The 23,105-nt window shown below is 39.6% G+C and overlaps 1 protein-coding gene and 1 pseudogene across 1 annotated transcript in view; one reads left to right on the forward strand and one right to left on the reverse strand.

The window, feature by feature from the left end:
- TMEM130 (transmembrane protein 130) overlaps positions 1-22,172 on the forward strand; it is a 215,544-nt gene extending 193,372 nt beyond the window's left edge. Inside the window, exons 2-5 of the mRNA XM_036748827.1 lie at positions 6,348-6,432; positions 13,675-13,877; positions 18,634-18,746; positions 21,488-22,172. Coding sequence (XP_036604722.1) covers positions 6,348-6,432; positions 13,675-13,877; positions 18,634-18,746; positions 21,488-21,676 — 590 coding nt within the window. The 3' untranslated portion in view covers positions 21,677-22,172. The remainder of the gene's footprint in view (positions 1-6,347; positions 6,433-13,674; positions 13,878-18,633; positions 18,747-21,487) is intronic.
- On the reverse strand, positions 8,600-9,386 carry LOC118859204 (annotated as a pseudogene).
- Positions 22,173-23,105: the final 933 nt, after the last annotated feature.

Consider the following 23,105-nt stretch of genomic DNA (forward strand, 5'->3'; position numbering starts at 1 on the left):
GCAGGTCCAGGGCTCCATCCACTGTATTACCTAGCTGTTCCTACTTCTTGTCATCTTTGCCAATTTTCTAGGTGTAAAGTGAAACCTTAGAATTGTTATGATTTGCATTTTCTTTAGTATCAGTAGTTTGGAGCAAATTCTGTGATTTCATTGGTTTAGGGAACTCCTAGTAAAGAACCTCCCTCTACTAATGCAGGTTAGCCACTGTTCTGAAACTTAGAGCTTTAGAGAGTGGTTAAGGGACTATCCCAGGGTCACATGACTTGAACCCACTCAGACTCTGCTCTTTGCTCACTGTTTCATTCTGCCTCTTATGGATGGAAATTGTTACTTAAAAGGAATACTATTGTGAGATATAGGTCCCCTAGGAGCCTTTGTATTATAAATACCACAAGCATTCTTTTCTATAGCATATGAAATAATAAACCTAAAAATATAAATACTAGGATTATGAAAACAACACCTTCCTTAGGAATTTCTAGATTCCCTACGTTGCCCCATATCCACTTACTTGGACAGAGACAGTTATAAAGTATAAAGAAAAATGTATAGACTCTAATTACCACATTTAATAATCCGAGAATTATGGAGCTATTTTCATTTCCATTTTATATCACTTAGATCATATGGCTTAACTGGTTAAATCTAAAATAGGGCTCCTTTCCTTTCACATCCCAGATTACAGTTTCCTCCTTTAAGATACATGGCATTCAAACTGCAAAATCCAATCAGGGACCCTGAAGCCTACTGGCACTCTAAGGGTAGACAGAGCAAAAGAACCAGCAGGAACCAAGGAACGCAAGGTCAGGACCAAACAGAACTTGGGCCACCACCATGGGAGAGGGAAAAGCCTGGTGCTGACACTAAATGCCAAATCAAGAATTAAAGCTAGAGATATGAATAAACAAATGAAGGTACGAGGCACTATAAAGAAATATTAAGAGGTCAAAGGATATGAACAGGCAGTTTTTGGAAGAAGAAATCAAATTTATCTATAGTCATATGAAAAAATGCCCTAAATCATTGTTGATTAGAGAAATGAAAATCAACACATTTTTGAGGTACCATCTCACATCTATTAGATTGGCCAAAATGATAGAAGGGGGAAACAGCAAATGTTGGAGGGGATGTGGAAAAATTGAGGCACTAATACCCTGTTGGTGGAGCTGTCAACTGATCCAGCCTTTCTGAAGAGCAATCTGGAATTATGTCCGAAGAGTTGTAAAACTGTGTATACCCTTTGACCCGGCAAAATCACCATTAGATTTGTTTCCCAAGGTGATCAGGGAAAAAGGAAAAGAACCTACATGTTCAAAAATATTTATAGCAGCTCTTTTGTGGTGGCAAGGAACTGCAGATTGAGGGGATGGCCATCAATTGGAGAATGGATGAATAAGTTAGGTGTGTGATTGTGATGGAATACTACTGTGCTATAAGAAATGAGGAGCAGGTTGATTTTAGAAAAATATGGAAAGACTTGCGTGATATAATGCAGAAGGAAACAAGCAGAACCAAGAGAATGTTGTATATAGTAACAGTAGTGTTATTTAAAGAGTGACTGTGAATTTCCAAGCTATTCTGAGTAATGTGAATATTCAAATCAACTGCAAAGGCTTTATGAAGGAAAATGCTGTCCACTTCCCGAGAAAGTATGTTTTCTATGGTTCCACATATAAATCCATATCAAATGTTGGCTTTCTCTAATATGGGGTTGGGATGAAATGAGGAAAAGAGGGAGAAAACTCAGAAATCAAAATATGCCCCAAGAAATATATATATAACATTTTAAAAAGAAAAAAAATACATATTATGGCTCAAAAATAGATCAAAAGAAAAACCCAGAAGAAGTGATAAAACCACAGTTACAACCGAGTCTCATAGAAAAAAATGACTTGGCTATAAGGACTACAAGAATGCCTAGAAGAAAAGAAGCAGGAGATTATAAATGACAGGAAAGCTATGGAGGGAAGACCTGAAAGAAAAATTACTATCTTAGGATAGATGGTAGTAAACTTACCCAAGAAACAGGCTCCCTAGAAATTAGAATGGACCAACTAAGAGTCGGTAACTCCATGAAACAAAAAATATTAGAACAAAATCAAAGGATTGAAATAGTAGAAGAAAATGTAAGGTATCTCCTATCAAAGATAATTGACCTGGAAAATAAGTCAAGGAAAGATAAAACAACCATCAACATTGACGCACCTGGCATGATCTTCTATTTAACAAATTGGAGATCCTCCACTTAGGAAGGATATAATGCATTAAAGCATCTGATATACAGTCCAGAATCCTAATCCCAGACAACTCACTTGGTCAAACAATATGAACAAATGGTTCTCAAAGAAAGAATAGCAAAGTATTAACAACCACATGAAAGAATGCTCCAAATCCCTAATAATAAGAGAAGTGTCAAGTCTAAGGTTTTAGCTCACATCCTGCAAATTGGCAAAGATGACCAAAAATGGCAAGTCAGTATTGGAAGGGTTGGAGGATGATAGGCACACTGATGCTTGTTGGTGGAGCTATACATTGGTACAACTATTTTGGAGAACAATATGGAATTTTTCAAATAAAGTCCATACAAAATGTCCATACCCTTTGACCCAGAGATTCTATTACATGGCTTATACCCAAAGGAAGCCATTGATAAGAAAAAAGTCCTATGGGGACACCAAAATATTTATAGCAGCACTTTTTGTGAAAGCAAAGAATTGGAACCCAAACAGATATCCATTGACTGGAGAATGACTAAACAAATTGTGGTATATAAATAATGGAATATCACAGTGCTGTAAAAAATCACAGTTGAATACAAAGAAGTATGGAAAGCTCTATATGAATTGATACAGAGTGAAGTAGACAGAGCCAAGAAAATTAAACAGACACAATTGCTATGATGATGTAAATGGAAAGAACCACATACACACACACACACACACGTACATATACATGCACATGCACACATACACACACAAGTAAAAAGTGAATGTTGCAAAATTATAAAGATCAAGCACGGCTCAAAAATGAAGAGATATTAGAGACACCCCTGACTCACCTCACCCAGAGGTGGGAAGTCCCCAAAACACTGCACTTGTTTTCAGACTTTTTCAATATATTGGTCAGTTGTGCTGATTTTTTTCCTTTCTCTCATCTTAAAAATACTCTGTTATTTTGGGATGGCTCTCTCAGAGGGAAAAAGGGATTATGAGGAAAACTATGCCAATATCTAAAAAAGACATCAATAAAACTTTTTTATCTTTACAGAGAAGCGATGGAGAGCCAGACTTGGTGGTATACTCCTATTATCCCTGATGCTGGGGAGGCTGAGGCCTGTGAATCACTTGAGTCCAAGAGTTCTGAGCTGCAGTAGGGCTGAAGCTGATATATCTGTAGTAGGTCTGGCACCAAAATGATGAGCTCCTAAGATCAGTGGGCTACCAGGCTGTCTAAGGAAGGACAAACTAGCCCAGGTCAGAAAATAAGAACAGATTAAAGCCTCTAATCTTTGGGATTAGACTCATGAGTGGGCAACTAGGTGGTGCAGTGGTTAGAACACCGAATCTGGAGTCAGGAAGACCTGAGTTCAAATCTGGCTTCCTACAGCTGTGTGACCCCTGGGCCAGTCATTTAACCCTGTTTACCTCAGTTTTATAATCTGTAAAATGAACTGAAGAAGGAAACAGCAAACCACTCCACTATCTTTGCCAAGAAAACCCCAAAAGGAGGTCATGAAGAGTTAAGCATGACTGAAAATGTCTAAACGGCTGTTGTGCCTTCAGCCTGAGCGAGGAGACCCAGTCTCTGCTTCCTCCTTGTAAAGTACTTTGCAACCCTTAAATAGCTCTATGAATGTCAGATATTGCTGTTTTCATGCAAGTTGACAACAGTACTCATCAAACCAAGTGGGCTGAAGGTATGTGAGGCTGCAGTTAGAGAGATAATGCCTGCTGAATTCTGTGTCAAGTATCATTTGAGTTGGAAGAGCCATTAGAGGCCATCTAGTGTATCCCATGCCTGAATCCCTTTTGTAACACCCTCCCCTACCTTCTACTCCATGAAGATTATAAGGGATTTGTGGATGAAAAGATACGGAGAAGGAGCTTAAGCCCTCGAAGGATCGTGAGTTGATTACTCACAGGCATTTAAGTAAGTGTGTGGTTCCCTCAGCCTTCAGATGTACAAGAACACAATGATGACAGTGGTTTGGGCATACAGCAGGCTGGTACTCCAATTGAGAGCCCGGATCTCCCAGATCCCTGCACTTGTATCTGATTATGGTTGCTGGTCAGAATCACAAGAACTGAGTAGGAAAGGGAGCTTAGGGGCATTCAGTCAGAAGGTGTACTGGACTGCAACTCCCCCTTTTTGACCACAAGGATGTTGTGATTAGTCAAGTTTGCTAACCTTACACCCTGGGATTATGAAATTTGCTAAACTGATAACTCTGCTAACCTTGCATTCCTATCCCTAAAGTCAGTTGTTGGGTACATAGGAACATAGGATCCAAAATGGACAAAATGGAGTCACTTCTGTCAGCTAGGGCTTGACACCCAAAGATGAAGATAGTGTTATGCAGTGAATTACTAGTAGAAGCAGGACTAGGACCCTTAAAGAATCTTGGCACAGAATAGGCACTGAGTTAAACTTGTTTTAGTGGAAAGAACCTTGGCCTAGAAATTAGGACTAGGTTTAGTTCCCAGCTGCGCTGGGGCTCACTGTGTGATCTTAGACCAATTGGGTAGGTTGCAAGTGGGCAGACTTGATACCCTGGTACAGGAACTTAGCACCACTTGCCTGGACTTGGTTTAGCCTCCTAATTGGATTGTCTGCCTCCAACATCTCCAGCTCATCTTTCACACAGTTGCAAAAATGAAATTCTTAAAGCACAGGTCTGATTATGTTATTACTCTGCTTATTAAACTTCAGGAGTTCCCTCTGGCTTCTAAGATAAGGAGGAAAAGTCCCTGTATTGTACAGAGGTACACAGGGATGGGTGGGATGTTCAGGAAAACTAGCACTTCTGGTGTGAGGGACTTTTCAGGGCTGCTCAGCCACCTTTGGTGTCTAAGAAGCTGTAGCATGTGCAGCGACCACACCCTGGTAAACCTTTTTGGCAGACAAGCTAAACCAGGTTGAGGGCAAACAACAGGCCTCAGGCTTGGCAGTGAGTTAGGGAGGTGTGAAGACTTTCCCCAGTGGAATGGGCATATGAGAACAGTTAGTTCCAACTGCCGTGGAGAGGACTGAAGCAGATGCTGTGGAGGGCTTAGTCAGGCGTCAAAGACCTCAAGGTGATCCACTGCATCCTGGGCCATCGCCGATCATCTTGACTTTGGTCCTGCCACTGGACTTCGTTGACCCAGGAAGAGAGAGAATAAGCCTGATGACTTTGAGCAAACACTGCCTCACCTAAATCCGATCCATTCGCAAGTCAATATGTCACCAGGCATTGGCCTGTCATTGGCCCTCTTCGAAAACAAAGGCTGAACAACACCACAGAAATAACATCTAGAGGAGGTATTGCTGCCTTAAGCAATTATTCCATTGTAGTGCTGGACAATTTAACTGCACTTTACTTGTTTGGGAAAACTAGAAAGTGAAACCAAGCAGAAATAAAACAAATTAGAAATCAAAAGGAAAGCATATTTGTTATGAGAGCCAGTGCACCAATGGAATGCAAAAACATAGGTTGAGATAAACAACAGATAGCTTTGCTTTGCAAAATCCCCCAAATCCAGCTTCTTTACCACTGTAAAATGGGGATGATAATAATACCTACCTCCCAGGGTTGTTGGGAGGATGAAATGAGATGTTTGTAAGGTACTTTTCAAACCTTAAAGTACAATATGAATGCTAGCTATCATATATATTCATATTACATATATTACACTGTTATGTTGTTATATTACTATTATTATTATATCTGACTTCTTTGGGGGTTATATACTCAGTAGTAGTACCATGAGTCAAAGGGAATGCACAATCTAGTTACTTTTGGAGTTTCAAATTGGTTTTCAGAATAGTAATACCAATTTCCAAATCCACCAACAGTCCGTTAGTATGACTGTCTTTTTACGGTTTATCCAATGTTGACCATGCCTTTCATCCTATTTTATCCCATCTCTGTACAGCCTGTGCAAACCAGGAATCTTTTAGGGCCCCTGTAGATCGGTACAATTGTGGACTATAAATCTTCTCTTCCCTGCCCACCCCCCCCTCCACTCCCCAAGATCAATGCTAATGAATCAGATTAGAATTTTTTTTTTAGTTTACCTCACAGTAGGGTCAGCTATTGCTAACATAATCTACCTGTTTGTGATCAATTGTTAAATTCTTTGTTTCAGATGCTATTAGAAGCATCCAAGTCTTAGGATTGAATGAGACAAAAGTGATGCAAAGTGTGACCTTCTCTCTGCATATCACTGGGAGGTAAGAAACAAGATCACTACTATTTTCTAGTCTCCTGATTCCGCCAGTTTTCTACAGTGTTGCTTAGATTCTTAATAATATCTTTGTTCTTTCACCCTGTTTTTCGCCTCTCAGTTCCAGCAGGAGCAGCTATGGCCAGGTCCTCTAGAGCTATGTAGGAGAGAAAACTCTCTCTTAATCAACAAGTCTTTATGAGGTACTTCCTATGTCCCAGGCTCTGCAGCAGCTGCTCTTCAGTCCCAGATCCCCTGTTCTAATTGGAGTTAATGAATACAAGATTAGTGTTTACTGGCTATCATACTGATTGGTTACAAGGATGCCCTCCCTTGCTCTCTTCTTCCTTCCTTCCCTCCCTCCTTCTGCCCCGTGGTGGGCCATGTTGGTGAGCTGTCCAGCAGGGGTAAAAAGTACTGCTCATTTAGGGAGTTAACCTTGATCTGGATTTCTGATGATCTGAGCTTATCAACTTTCCTTGTCACTCGGGAGAGAGTACAGTGGACCCAGCTTTTAGTATAGTGCCTGGTACATGGTAGGAGCTTAATAAATGCTTCACACCAGTCTTCTGACCCTTCCTACTTATATGACCTTGGGCAAATCACTTTATTTCTCTGGGCCTCAATTTTCTTATCTATAAAATGAAGGGATAGACGGCCTCTAAGGTCACTTCCAATTCTGAGTTTATGATCTTATGACCATTTGAGGGCAGTGTCTGTCATGTAATAGCTTTTAGAGAAGTGACTCTTACCCCTTTTTGTGTCATGATCTCCTTTGGCAGTCTGATGAAGCCTATGGTCCCTTTCTCAGAATGATTTTTTAATCCATAAAATAAAATATGTGGGATTACAAAGGAAACCAATTATATTGTAATGCAGTTATCAACATATTAAAAAATGAACAAACAAGTTCACATCCCCCAGGTTTGGACCGCATAGGAAGCAGCTTGATATCTAGGGATTCTGGACAACTGATCCATTGGTTCTGTAATGTGTTGTATTTGAAAATGTTACCTCATTAATATGTCTGCACATGTATTCCTGTCTGTCATCCACCTGATGTCCCTTCTGTAGGCTGCACCTAGCAGTCCTCTGGAGAGGAAAGAGAGCAGTGAGAAAGAAGCCCCTCTAGTATGCTTGTGACTACTATCCAGAAGTGTTTATTTTTAACCCTGAGTGGACAGTTTTTTTAAAATTTTTATTTTGGGTGGGATGGGGTCTCATCAGAAAGGGTTTTTTTTTCTTCATTTTTTCCCATTCATAAAATTTTTATTTTCCTTATATCAACTTAATACACACGTTCTTAACAATTATGCTTGGATTGTTCATGAAAATCTTATAAGACATTAAACAAAGGTAGCCATCATCTCAAGTTATTTCCCTGTTAACTCTTTTTACAGCACATGCATGTTAGGCAAGTCTCAAAAAAATCAAAAGCAAAAAACCTAAAAACAGTTAAATGCATGGGCTTTTTTTTGTTTTACTGCTGTGCATGATATACAGCGACTTTATGAGTATCAAGCAATTTGTTTTTATTGCATCTTTACTTGAACATTTGTGCTTAGGTTGCCTAAACCATTTAAATACAAATAAAATGAGTGTAGCAAAAAAAAAAATGAAAACAAACAGCAGGTAACTTTACAAATAATAGAATGTGAACTGTTTCTGCCCTTCTCCAGAGTAAACTGATTAGGTTAAAACTTGGTCTAAGGAACACTTTTGTAACTGCAGTCATAAAAGTCTATACAATGAGCTTGCGTATTCCACAGATAAACATAGAATGACATCTCATATCTATGGGACATCTGTTTCTATCACAATCATGAATGCTCCAACCCTAAAGGACCCACAATAACTACACCTATGGCTGGAACCAATTATCCCTTTATTTCCCTACCATGACAGACCAATACGCAGGCTGTTTTCTTTGCTTAGATGTGGAAGCTGTTTTAACACTAGCCTTGTGAAATCACAATGTACCAAAAATACTATGCCAAACATATAAAACATGTGTAAAAATTCCATATCCGTGCGTTGGCCACCTCAGCTGAAAACAGATGATTCCCCAAATGTTACATGTCTCTACTCCTCTAATATTAACCATAAAAACCACATGGGAAATATAGAAATCCAAATAGAAGTAACATAAATCTGTCATAAATTGTAAACAAAAACTATTTGTGGGACAGCATGGATGACAAATGGTCTGCTGTGTAAATTTTAGAATGAGACAGACAAAAGTTGGAAGGCTGGTTAATTTCACCTCCTTCTCCTGCTTTAGCTTCATCTCCTTGGGTATCTGATGTCTACAATGCCAAATTGTCTCTCAGTAATTGTGTTACTAGTGTGTTGTCTTTGTATGATTCTTCACTTAATGTGTCAAGTTTGGCAATGGCTTCATCAAACGCTGTCTTTGCAAGGGAGCAGGCTTTCTCTGGAGAGTTCAGGATCTCCTAATAGAATGCAGAGTCAAGGCCAGACCCAGGCTTACAGGATGCATTTGGTTGCATCTCCTTATTTCTGGTTTCAAATGCTTCTTGATTAATCCATTGTTCCTTTCTCGTCATCACCAGCTGCAACCTCAGCCAAATAACGGTAGTAGTGTCCTTTTATTTTCAAATAGAAAACTTTGCTTTTTGCTTGTGAAACATTAGGAATCAAGAACTTTTCCAGTAGAGACAGTACATCATTGCTGATATCTTTGGTCTTGATTTTCTCTCTGTATTCTCATCATTGGCTTTTCTCAACACCTTCCATCTTTTACACAATACTTGAAACCACCCTCCAGGATGACCTCCAGGCCCCTATGACATCATTATAAGCAACAGAGAAAAAATACCTCTCCTCATTGGATAATTCAGCTCCTTGCGTATTTACAGACTTCATGCAGGCTGCTACATCATCATATCTCTCAGCCTGCTCAGCCAAATTAGCCTTTTGCACCAGCTCATTTTTATCCATGACTGAATATTCTGTGCCTGGAATGAGTGGCAGTGTTGAGGACAGACAGATGGGGGTGCGGAAGGGGTTGGTGGTAGTGAAGGGGTGGGGTGGCGGCTACAGTGGCAGTAGTGGGATTGATTTTGTCCCTGTATCTCTCAGCTCCGACAGGGTTTTCTTTTATACTGTCTGGCATATAGTCAACACTTAATAAATGATCTGTCTCTCTCTATCTACCTATCATCTATCTTATAGCAAAAACCTCTTATGATTAACTGTACCCCACTCTGATCATACCTTTCCTGGTATAGTGCAAAGATGATTTTTTCTAACTAGCTAAGTGACATTGGACAAGTCATCCAGCATCTCTGAACCTCAATCTCCCCATCTGTAAAATAAGGAATAATATTTGCAGTCCCTAACTCACAGAAGTGTTGTGAGAAAAGTATATTGTAGCTCTTTGAGAAATGCTATGAAGCACCATAGAAAATGGAGTTATTGTTAATATTAGCTTGCTGCTTACATATACCAGATAATTCTGTCTTAACATGTACTTAGTTTAGGTTTTTATCTATTATGTGTGTGTCTGTGTTGTTTCTTCATCTAGGCTGTAAGCACATACAGAGAAGGATGTGTCTTCTAATTCTTTTCTATTCTACATAATCACAGTAACAGACACCCCCAACTATGAATAAAAAGGAAACCTCACTATGTCATATGTAATAAGTGGTCATCCAGCATCAGCTTGAAGACTTCTAAAGAAGGCAGGGCTATGCTGGAGCTGGCTCAAGCCAGGAGCGTCAATTGTTAAATTTTCAGTGAGCCATTTTCCATTTGGAAATCGGCAAATAAGCAAATCAGAGCTTGATTTATTGTTTTGTTAATTGTCTAAAAACAGGAAAGTGATGGAGAAAATTTTGATAAAGCAGATTAAACTTAAAGGTGTGTTGTGCATACTTGTATGTTTGTTTTTGGAGAGCATGTTGTTAAACATTTATTAGCACCAACTAGGAGAGAGCCCATTATTGCCAGTGAACAGTTCATTCCACTCTAGTTTTTAGGAAGTCTTCGCTGACTGTCAAGCCTAAATTTGCCTCTGTGTAACTTCTACCCATTGTTTCTAGTGATGTCCCCAAGACCAAAAAGCACAAGTCAATTTTCATGTGACAAACCTTAAAATTTGGTATGATACCAAATGTATAGCAGGAGCTTAATAGATGCCTAGCAAATGCTAAGTTCCTTCATCTGTCTTCCAGTGCGGTACAACAAAGAGAACACTGAATGCAGAATCAAAGGACTTGTGTTCAAATCTTGGTTCTTCTTCTTACTACCTGTCATACCCCATGGTGCAAGTCCCACCCTCTTTAGGTCTTATTTTCCTCTTCTAAAAAAGGAAGAGTTGAACTAGATCAATGGTGTCAAACTCAAGTAGAAATGGATCCCTGTTGGCTGCATATTGACTCAGGAAATTACAGATACACATTGTCTATATTGTGTCTTACTTTTATTTATTTTGTTAAATGTTTCCCTATTACATTTTCATCTAGTTTTCCACATGGCCTCAGACCACAAGTTTGATACCTCTGAACTAGATGACCACTAAAGGTCCTTTCAGATCTAAATTCATGATCCAGTGATCCTACATAATTTCTTCTTAAGGACTAGGAATTGGTCTAGAATTGAACCAGAAGTGGGTCTCACTCACCAGAAGGAAATTTTTCCAGCTCATTTTACAGATGAGAGGAACTGAGGCAAACAGCGTTCAGTGACTTTCCCAGGATCACACACATGTGTTGATTTTCTGGGCCCCTTAAGATCTTATGGTTTCTGCTTCCTTTAACTGATAGAGACCTTTGTGAGCAATGCTCCAAGCCCTTATGTAGGAGAGTGAGGCCAATTTTTAGAGGAACCTGGATGTTGGTGAAGGTCTCTGTTGCACACTGCTTATATTTCTTGGATTATGTCAGCTTCCTGTTGCAATTACTAGTCTGTGATTCAGTCTTCTGATCTCTCCTACCAACCTCTAGACATGTGAAATGATGAATGTATTTTGACTCCCTTAAGAAATAACTTACAAATTGTTTCTCCCCAAAGCCCTGGAGTATTATATTTAGCTATGGGTACCATTTTTTTAGGATAATGAAATATGGAGTAAATCCAAAGGAAGTTACCAGAATTACGAGGAAATCAAAACCATTCCATTTGAAGGATCAATTGAAGGAGCTAGGAATATTTAGCCTGGAGAAGAGATGACTTAGGAAAGACATTGTTTTGTTGTTGTTTGGTTATTTCAGTCATGCCCAACTCTTCGTGACCCCATTTGGGGTTTTCTTGGTAAAGACACTGGAGTAGTTTGCCATTTCCTTCTGTAGCTCATTTTGTAGATAAAGAACTGAGGCAAACACGGTTAAATGACTTGCCCAAGGTCACACAGCTAGTAACTGCCTGAGAATATATTTGAGCTCACGAAGATGAGCATTCCCAACTCTAGGCCCCACATTCTATCCACCACACCTGTGGCTAGGTAGTGTCTTCTTAAGAGATTTTACTTCTTTCATGTGTCCCCAGAGAGCAAAACCAAATAGAAGTTATAGAGACAGATTTCATCTGGATATATGGAAAAACGTCCTGACCTTGGAACGGCATAGCTCATTGGGTAGTAAGCTGGAGGTTGTCAAATACAACCTGGTTGACCGCTCATTGCAAAAAAAGATGTTTTGGAGGAATTTCTGTTTGGGGAATAGGTTGACTCAGTGAAGTTCTTTGACAAGGCAAGTTATGGACTGGAGGGTACATGGAAGGCACCATGGAGAACTTCTTTTACTGTGTCCCATTCCTGTACAGAGCATTGCTTGAGACTTTAGCACTATGGAGTTAGTAACCTGCAACTGTGGGTGCTGGCTGAGAGATGAACTAGTGAAAATTTGGTGGGTCACCTGAAAATCACTTAGATTTTCTTCAAACCTGAAGACTCTCAATTTGCAAGGAAGTTCTTGTTTAACCAGGCTTGGACTAGGTCAAGATTTCTTATGACTTGTTTTTTAAAAAATATTTTGATAACTGTATTAAATAAAATATAATTATAGCCAATCATAAAGGAAGCTAATATAATTCCTTTATATAAAAGAAGACAATATAATTGGTTTCCTTTATAATCCTAAGGATTTTATTTTGTGCATTTAAAACTTTATTCTGTTAGAAGGATCTATAGGTTTTGATAGACTTCCTGCAGGGGTGTGTTGATAACTGTTAGATAGTTTTCTGTTTAAAATGTTTTCTCCTAAGAGAAAAACTGTACCCACTGCCCACTTTTAAGTTTAATCTGCATGAGCATTTTCTCTGTCTCTTTCTTGAGTCTAGACAACCAATAAAACAATAAATCAAAGCCTGATTTGTAGCATTTGCCAATTTTCAAGGTGTAAATGCTCACACTGAAAATTTAACAATCCCTTTTTTCCCAGAAATAATTCAAGCTGGCTTTTGCAGATCTGTGACAAAAAAACAAAGCAAAACGTTCCCCAATCCCAAAACAAACCAAAAACCCCCCAAACTTTGGACTCGGTAATGTGTAAATTTTTTTCTAGCTCTAGTATTCTCTGATGATGATTTGGCAGCTATCTTGTAGAGGGGATTCCTGTTCAGCTCTGGATTAGACTAGATGATCTCTGATGTGAGGTTCCCTTCCAATTCTGAGTTGCTGTGAGTCTATTTTTTTAAATTTTATTTTTAATTTATGGAATAAAACAAACATTTCCATAACATAGTACAATAAAAAGATGATTGTACCTAAAACTGCAAATCTACTGTGCACAAGCTGCTATTCTTTTCAAATATACAACAAAATTATCATGAAAATCTTTTTTTTCTTCCCTTCCATCCCTCTACCATAGAGATGGCTACCATTAGAAACAAATAGGTATATATATGTAAAATTATTCTCTATAGATTTCTATTTATCAGTTCTTTCTCTGGATGCATATAGCATCTTTCTTCATGTGCCTTTATAGTTAATTTTGGTATTTATAATAGACAAAATGACTTATTCACTCAAAGTTGTTCTTAAAATAATACTGCTATTACTGCATACAATGTTCTCTTGGTTCTGTTCATTTCGCTCTTCGTTATTTCATGCAAGTCTTTCCATGTTTTCGTAAGATCATTGAGCTCATCATTTCTTATAACACAGTAGTATTCCATCACAATCATATACCACGACTTGTTCAGCCATTCCCCAATGTAATTCTTTAAAGTTATTTCTTAAAAGCCATTTATATCTTTTTTTTTTCTTTCTCATTTTGTCTATTTTTAGTTCTCCTCTGACTTTATGCTGGCTCATCAAGCCAGACTGTGTTCCACTAGAAGGAAATGAGTGCCACCTGGTGGTGGTAAATGGCACCTCTTACAACATTAACCACATCTTCAAGGATCCAGGACAGTACTGCCTCAGTGTCAGAGTCCAGAAGGGCATCAACCATCTGCATCAGTATCACCTGATTAAAGCCTTGGCCCCTAGTAAGTGATTGGACTGTCATCAAAAAAAGAAAAGCACATGAAATTTGTTTTTGGTGCTCACTCACCTCCTCTTCTTTTCCCTTGTGTGTGTACCTGACACTTTTAGGGGTTTTCTCCCCGTGGAAGCTTGTCCTCAGCTAAGCATCAAATAGTCCCAGCTAAACTGTTGGAGGATAAAAGTTGTTTGGTGCTAATGCTCTGAGTACAGGTGCAGTTTAATGAGGAACTCTTGGAGTGCGAAAACTATTCAAGTCCCAGAGCAATTTGAAAAAACTTGTGCAAGATTTTTAGCTTTTAGAGATCACCTACTTCAATCATCTTATTTTACAAATAAGAAACTTACTAAGGGGTATAGAAGTGACTTGTCCAAAGTCACGCACCTACTTAGTGGCAAGCTGCCTGGACCTAACAATGAGGTTTTGTTATTGTTACAGATAGGCAGAGAGATAGATGATAGGTAATCCAGGAGGTTTTACATTAGGCCATACTGCCTCCATCTTTATGATGCTGTAATTATGTTATACATTAATTAATAAATTAATTGATAATTAAATGCATATAATCATGCATATAATATACATGCAATAATTATGCTTAAGAATAATTTTTATCTACTATAAGAGGGAGTGGAGATAATTTTGGGACAGAGTCCATTTTCTATTATAGATGATCTATGATGATCTCCTACTTCCTATAAGGCTAACCTTTTGAATAACAATAGCAGAAAAACCTCAATTTGGGCAAGTCACTTTATCTCTCTATATCTCATTTACATGTATGTAAAGCAAAGGGATTGGACAAAATCAAAGGACAACAGCTTTAGATCTAGAAGGAAGCTTAGGGGCTATTTAGTCCAACCCCCTCATTCTATAGGAAAGGAAAACAAAGTTCAGAGACGTTACGTGACAAAAGGTCGTGTAGTTAGTAAATTGTAGAGCTGGGACTTGGAATCAATTCCTGTGATTCTCAATCCAGTGCTTGTTCTGCCAAACCAAACTTTGACTAACTCCCAGCTTCCCTAATTGTTCCATGGAGCCTGAGAGTTCTGGAAGATATAAGCAGGGCTTTTGTGAAAGTATATCAATGCTAGGGCAGATTATTCATTGAAAGGAAGAAGAGGGGAGGCACTTTCTTCCATGACTCTGAAGAAGGGAGGGAAGAAGAGGGGTAAAAGAGAAGAAGTGGGAGGCCTGTCAGTGTATAGTGAAGGAAGGATGGACAGTGTTATTTTGTTTGTTTGGTTTTGTTTTTTGCCTCTGATTGCTACATGGGGAAAAGAGCCTGTGAGGAGAGAATATGTGGGAGGTCTTCCATTTGAAAGGGAGGGCCAAACAGTCTGGTTGTGTGGCCAAGCTTAGGGAAGGATCATGCACCAGGGAGGGTCAAAGTGGAAGATCACACACACTGACAATAGAAGTTAAATCCAACAGCATGTGGTGTAGTGGAATTCGTGCTGGGCTTGGAGTAAGGAGAGTTGTATTTCAATACTGCCTCGTAGAGCTCTTAGCTCACCAGGCAGCAAGATTGAAGTGGATAGTGTTGGACCTGGAGTCAGGAAGACTTGAGTTCAATCTTGCCTCAGATATTTATTAAATGAGGAATTCTGGATAAGTCACTAAACTCTCAGCCTCAATTTCCTTATCTATAAAATTGGGGATAGTAATACAACCTACTTATCAGAGCAACTAGGCAGCACAGTTAGATATCAGGAAGACTCATTTTCCTAAGTTCAGATCTGGCCTGAGCTGTGTGACCCTGGGCAAGTCACTTAACCCGATTTGCCTCAGTTTCCTCATCTGTAAAATGAGTTGGAGAAGGAAATGGCAAACCACTTCAGTATCTTCCCAAGAAAACCCCAAATGGGGCCACAAAGAGTTGGATACAACTGAAAAATGACTCAACAGCCCCAACAAAATCAAAGGCACAGAAATCAAAGGTAACAGAATCACTTGCTCTAAGAGAACTTATACATTATCTCATCTACCCCATTCCCACTTAGACTCCCATTTCCAACCCTAACCATTGCCATTTTACCCAGGAGGAGTCTAAAGTCCCTAGACGGAAGTGACTTGCCCAGGGTCACACAGAGGTTCAGATTCAGCCAAGGTTTAGACTCAGCTCTTCTGACTTTAAGGCCAATGCTTTTCCCATTACACTTCAGTTGCTCTTTTTGTCAACTTTGTGGCCTGAAAGTAGATTCAATTTCCTCTATTTGGCTACAAAATGTACCTGATTCCCTTTTACTGGAGGGTATTTTGTGCCTTTTGCCCTTCCCCATCCCTCAGACTAGCTTTTATGGGTTCCTCCTTCTAGGCCTAACTCTTCATCTATAAAATGTATGATAATAACACTTATTTCACAGGGTTGGTACGAGGATTAAGTGATTTAAGCACACGTAATATACTTTGTAAACCTTAAGACACTATACAGGATATCCCAAAAGTCTCAGTGCAGTTTTAAGCTTTTAAGTTTAATTATTAGTTTACTGTTGGCTTGATACTTATTAATATTAATTATATTATCCACACCCAAAATGTTCCACGACCAAATTTGGGAAGCCATGACTAAGTGATTTACAACACACTATCCAACCCTAAATATCCTTTAGTGCTGTAATTGGGCCTCATTGCTTACCTGTGCATCAGTACCTACCATAAATCAGGTGGTCTCCTCCCTCCTCTCCCTGCAAAGTACCTTCCCGGATTGAGACCATCTATTGTCTGTGAGGCTGGGGTCATAAACCAGTGTTTTTTTTATACGCTGGGCATGGCCAGTCAAGGTCAACTATGTCTAGGGGGATGCTGGTTAAAAAAACGCTAGACACACTTTTACATTTAATCTACATTGTTAATATTTTCTCCCGCACTTTCTTTAGTCTAGACAATCAACAAAACAAGAAATCAAGTCTTGATTTGTAACACTTGCTGATTTCTGAGGTCTAGGTGCTCCCATTGAAAATTTAACAATCAGCTCTTTGGTATGAGCTGGCTCTAGCACACCCTTAAATAATTTGTTGTTGTTAAGTAATATTTTAGTCATGTCCCACTCTCTGTGACCCCATTTGGGGTTTTCTTGACAGAGATACTGGAGTGGTTTGTCATCTCCTTCAGCTCATTTGAGAAACTGAGCAAACAGTGATTTGCCCAGTCACACAGGTACTGAGTGTTTGACACCAGAGTTGAACTGGGAGAGTAGAGCCAAGACAGTGGAGAAAAGGCAGGGACTCTCCTGAGCTCTCCCCCATACCCTCTGAACAACTTTAAATAATCCATTAGGACAAATTCTGGAGCAGATTTGAACTCATAAAGATGAGTCTCCCTGACTCTGGGCCCAGCACTCTATCCATTGAGCTATCTAGCTACCCACTTAAAATCATATACTTTCCTTAACAAATTACCTTTTATTGCCATTTTTTTATATGATATACTAGCATCTTATATCAGGTTAGACTTTCATCTGGTGAACTTAGTTTAGAAACCTAGTCCAGATCATTCATTCCCTGGTCTCTGAGTGATATCTCCTTTGGGCCTCTTAAACTGTTCTGAATAACTCCCTGGATTAATGTAGAACGTGGGTTATAAAGCTCCCACCACAGACGGCTGGATTTTCTTTCTTGTGCTGTATACTAAGGTGTACCCAAAGGAGAAGAAACCTAAGCAAACCGAGATGTGTTCTTTAAACTCCTGAATCTACTTTGCGTAATTATACCAGCCTTACTGGATAGTACAATAGTTATATCCCTGAAAAAAAAAATGGATGCAAATTTGAGCCAAACAAAATATTGGTTTGGTTTAAGTTTGCTCCATAGAATGTGTTGATACTCTGATTTTGTTCTGGGTCAGTGGTTGTAGGAAACATAGATTCTGTTTTAATTCAAACTATATTACAATATTCTTCTTAAAAAAACAAAAACAACCTAGACATAGTGGCACATGCCTGTAATCTCTACTACGTGGAGGCTGAGGCTGTTGGATTGCTTGAGTTTAGGAATTCTAAATTGTAGGAGGCTAAGCAGATCATGTGTCAGCACTTAATCTAACACCAGTGTGGTGAGCCCACCAGAGCAGGGGGCCACCAGGCTGTTTAAGAAGGGGCAAACTGTCCCAGATAGGAAAAAAATGGAAGTTAAAGATTCAGGGCTAATTAGCAGTTAGATCAGGCCTGTGAGTGGCCACTGTACTTCCAGCCTGGGTGAAATAGAAGACCCACTCTCAAAATAAAATAAAAATAAACACAGATTTGATTTAGGCATTTTATGAAAAATACATGTGGGGGTGTGCGGGTATATTTTGTTTGGTTTAGCTAATTCCTGTTCTTGGTTTGGTTCAAGTTCCTGGTGTGAAGAATTATTACAAATCAAATCTCTTTAATAGATGAGCTTATGAATTCCACTGTGAATTCTTTATTGAAGTGAATAATCATCCCTCCATAATATTTTATTAAAACTGGATTTTCATTTATTGGTGTTGCATAAAGTGGGGGTGGAGTCATATCTTTTTAATAGATGAGCTTGTGAATCTTATATTGAAATGAATAATCATCTTTCCCCCCCAGGTAATCTTTTATTAAATCTAAAGTTTCATTTATTGGCGTTACATGAAATGAGGTGATGCCTGTACATGAAAATAAAAATGCTAATCTGAGTCTAGCATATAAACAAGCTAGAAAGTCAGTTTCCTGTTTCTTCCTCACCCTTGAGCTATGTTTGGAAGGCAATGCCTGAACCTCAACACATTGCTTCTATTATCTTTTGCAGGCATCCACCCAGCTTTCTTTGCTTTGCCCTGTGTCTTACTCATCTTGGGAATGTTGAGTTTCATCATATATGTGACCTACCGGAACAGTACCCAGCACAAGGACCTAGTAGAGGTATTGGCTGATCCTCATAGCCCCATTCACAGGGTTTTCTTGGTGGGGGTGGCAGAGGGGAGACAGGTAGCAGGGCAGTAGCCAATGTAAAAAAAAAAAGGGGTGGCGGTGGTGAGTTTTTCCATTTGTAGTCATGATCTTGATAAAGTAGTTGTCTGTGGCTGCTTGGGGATTTGGGATGATTTGAGACAAACTTTGTACTTTTAACTTAGTGAAGTTTCCAAGCACTTGCCATGGTCTGTCCATGCCAATTTTATAGGTGGCAGCAGATTGTAAATACAAAGGTAAGGATCACAAGAAGAGAACACAGAGTAGGGTATATTCACAGGAGTAAGTTAGTTCTGGGGAAGGACCAAGGAGCTGGTGACTGAAGAGGGGCCTGGAGATTTGAAGCCAGTTGGTCAATCTGAAGTATATTCAAGCACTGAAGGTCAAAGCAAGGTCATGGCTCTTTAAAACCATATTGGCTAGCCAAAGTTAGGGCATTCGCCAGTACCAGGAGTCAAGTCAAACACTAGGTTTGGAGTCCAGATCACTGGACAGAGTTGAAGAGATTAGGTGGATATATGAGAGGCAATAGGTTCAGAAGCCAGGCAAACAATCTAGACAATGGGCATCAGAAACACAGGCTAAGAATCTGGCAATAGATACAAGTCAGCAGCAGCAAAAAAGGCCTTGATGCTAAGTCAAGTCTTTGACTCATCCATCCCAGTCACTTTTTTTGTACTTCCTGCTATACCTAGAAAGAAACCCCCAGACATGACTAGCATGAGTCTGCAAGTCTGGAGGTGGTACTTCAATACCTGCTGAAGTAGGGAAAGAGAAGACAGGGAGGAAGCAACTGTTGATTGTGCTCCATATATGATCCGTCCCTAGAAACATCTGTATAAGACCCTTTTTTTTTTAGAGTTCTAACTCCCATTTTAAGAAAATATGGCATGGTATAGAGAGGGACCTGGTCTCAGAGACAGAAAGATGAGGTCCTGCCTCTGACCCATACTGACTTGGGCAAGTCACTTAACTTCCTAATGCTCTAAGACCAGAAGTTGTAGAACAGGTACTAATTTGCATTGATAGGAACTTCTCCAGAGTTCTCTATGCCAGAGGTGTCAAACACATGGCCCACAATACTCCTGAGTATGGCTAGAGCTAGATTAATTTAGAGTTCCTTTCTGATTTTAATGCATTGATATATTAATAAAAAAAGAAATATATAAGTATGTTTGGTTTTCTAAGTCAATGTGCACCCACAGGGATCCTAATATACAGTTTAGTGGCACCCATTTCTGTTTGAGTTTGACGGCACTGCTCTATACCAAATGTAATCATGGAACACATTAAAAAAAACTTCCCATTTCAGAATTTTAGTCAAAAGAGGGATTCTACCTTTTTGGAGGGAGGGAGCAAGTACTATTCATTTCTCCTGGAAGATGAGGGGGAGTAAATTCAATAAGTGAAATCTATAGACCAAAGTGTTCATTTTTGGACAATTCTCAGCATTCAGTGAGAGCCATTAGAAAACAACCAAACTGATTCCTTTTAGTTTCCTTCTTCCTTTCTTGTCTGATGTAGAAGCTAAGGGACAAAAAAAAGGAAGACTAGAAGCAACCAAGGAAAGTGCCCAGAGGCGATTTAGGTCCCACTGTTTTTGTTTTTGTTTTTTTTTTTTTGTTTTGTTTTTTTGCTCTGTCTTGGCCAAACTATTTCTGGTGTTTGTTTATAGGTTCCACATGTTAGGAAGAACAATATATAACCAACTGTAGCATAACCAAAGGAAGGCAACCATGATTATGAAGGGACTTAAAGCCATTCTATATAAGGATCAGTTAAATGGAATGGGAATGTTTAACCTGGAGAAGATACAGGGCAGGGGGAAAAGGGAAGGAAAGCAGTCTAAAAATATTTGAAAGATTCCATTTAGGAGAGGGATTAGAATTGTTCTGCTTTTTCCTAGAGGTTTAATGTAAGTTACTTATAGGAGGGTTTGTACTTTCTGTAAGGAAAAATTTTCTAATAATTTGAGTTATTAAAAATGGAGTGAGTTACCTTTAGATTGGGGTTCTTAAAATTTTTGTGAACCCCTTTGGCAGCCTGGTGAAGTCTGTGGACCCCTCCTCACAAGTTTATAGATGCACAACATAAAATACACAGGATTACCAAGGAAACCAATGACATTGAAAAATAATTATCAGAATATTAAAAAACAAACAAGTTCATGGATTTCAGGTTAAGATTTACAGTTTCAGAGGTAGTGAGTTCTTCATTACTAGAGGTATTTCAGTAGAATGTAAACTCCCCAAAGATGGGGAGTTTGTTGTGTTTACCTCAGTATACCCAGGCCCTAGTAGAGGTTTAATGAATGTTGGATTTGAACAGAGACTAGATGAGAACTTGTCAAGAATGTTTTAGAGTGTACTCCTGATCAAGGCTGGGGCCTCTCAAGTCCTTTCCAATTTTGACACTTATGCTATAAGTCTGTGAATGAGGCCTGGGTAAATAATTCATCCCTGGATAACTGGGAGTTGGTTGTGTTTTCTGTCCCTAGCCAGTGTCAGAGATCCATCCATTTGTTCTTTATCTCCCAGCTAGTCTCCTGGCTGGCAAATCACAAATGAACACATCCGATCCAGCAAAACCTGACCAGCAGTTTGCTGGATGTGAGAGTAGAAGGGGAGAGGGAGGAGAGTGGTCTGGGAGAGTTGGGGGATAATACTGATTTTTTGGGGATTTTATCCACTTAGGTGGCTGATTTCGACTTTTCCCCAATGTCTGACAAGAGCTCGACTGGTTTGGAGCCTGACAAATGCTGTATGTGGCTGTGCTGCTCTTACTGCTTCCTCTGCCCACTTTCACATCATCAGAAGACCATCAGAGAGTCTCATGCACTGCTGCATCCTTTCTATAAGCCAGCCAAAAGCTATTCGGTGTGAACAACAAACCTAGCTGGTCCATTTAAGTTTTAAGTGTCTGCTGACCTCAAGCCTTGGGTAGAGTGCAGAGCATCAGCTGGCGTATATGGTTTATTTTTGCGGAGCAATTTGAAATCTAAAAACGATGGAGTTCAGTAACATAGAACTATCCCTTATCATCCTGTGCCATGGGAACTGAAAACATGTCTAATTGCCTCAAATCTTTGATATCCACTCAGATGGGTGTGGCATGGCTGCAGTGTATGCTGGGCCTTTTGTCCCGGGGCTCTCTAGGTGCACATGTTTACCTATCTAAACTGTTTGGAATTCACCCACCAATGACTGACCAATTACTGACTGGTTTTAAAAATGTGAGGAATAAGATTAATTTAAAAATAAATGTACCTTCTAATATGTTCTCCATCTGGCAGTTCATGTGCAGTTGCTTTAGGGAGAGGTATGGACTGGTACAGGAAATTCCCCGGAGAGAAAACTCCTTTTACCAGATCTGGTCAGCACCTTCTCTGTCTTAGAGAGCTTCCTTGACCAATGAGAAATTAAGTGACTTGCTCTGGATCACATCATATGTGAGACTTGAAACTGGGTCTTCCTGCCTCAAGGGCAGCTCTCCATCCATCTTGCAAACTGCTTCTCAAATAGTTGCCTTACAGTGCATAATAGTGGCTATTCTAACCCTGGCTTGTATTAGAACTAAAATGGAAAGAAGTCAGGCTTTGCCACAGCATTAAAAGGCCGCACCCACCTGACTTCTCAATGTTCCCAGTCCCTGCCTTGCATCATGTTGCTTCTAAGCTAACCTATTCCCAGAAATTTCCCTGCTATGCCAGAGATATCCACCTGCATTGTTCAGAAAGAATTAGGAGCAGCGAATGAGTTTTGGTACCTTCTTTATGTGAAATTCTCCCACCCATAGGTGGGGGGTGCTGTTTCCAAGAAAAGATGAAAGCCATGGTCTAGGTCAAAGGTCCGTGGCAGCGGAAAGTCTGGGCTGTTTGTGCTGCTCTCCCAGCTGTGACTCTGGCCATCTTGAATTTCATTCTGAGCAAAATGCCTTTCAATACTGCAATAGCCAAGGCCTAGATGGAAACACACCCTGTGACAGAAGAATCTACACCTCTGCCCTTTGCCTCAGTGACTCAGAACTGTGGAAGAAGGCATGAAAAGTCCAGACAAAGGGAACTGAAAACGGTTTTAAGATAGAGTCCTGAGACTAGTGGAATGAAACATGTTGGCAGGAGACCCTATTCTCTTTTCTTTGCAGGTCAGTGACCTGGAAAAGGAATGTACAGCAGGGTGGTGCATTCACTGATTCAGAGCCAAGAGGAGAAAGCAATTAAGTGGCACTGCTGATCATAGTAGAAGTACATAAGTCACTGAAGCAGCCAAGCAAGCCAAATATTGGGGGAATGAGACTAGGGACTGGGAGACA

This window comes from Trichosurus vulpecula, chromosome 1 (assembly GCF_011100635.1).
Source record: "Trichosurus vulpecula isolate mTriVul1 chromosome 1, mTriVul1.pri, whole genome shotgun sequence".
NCBI lineage: Eukaryota > Metazoa > Chordata > Mammalia > Diprotodontia > Phalangeridae > Trichosurus > Trichosurus vulpecula.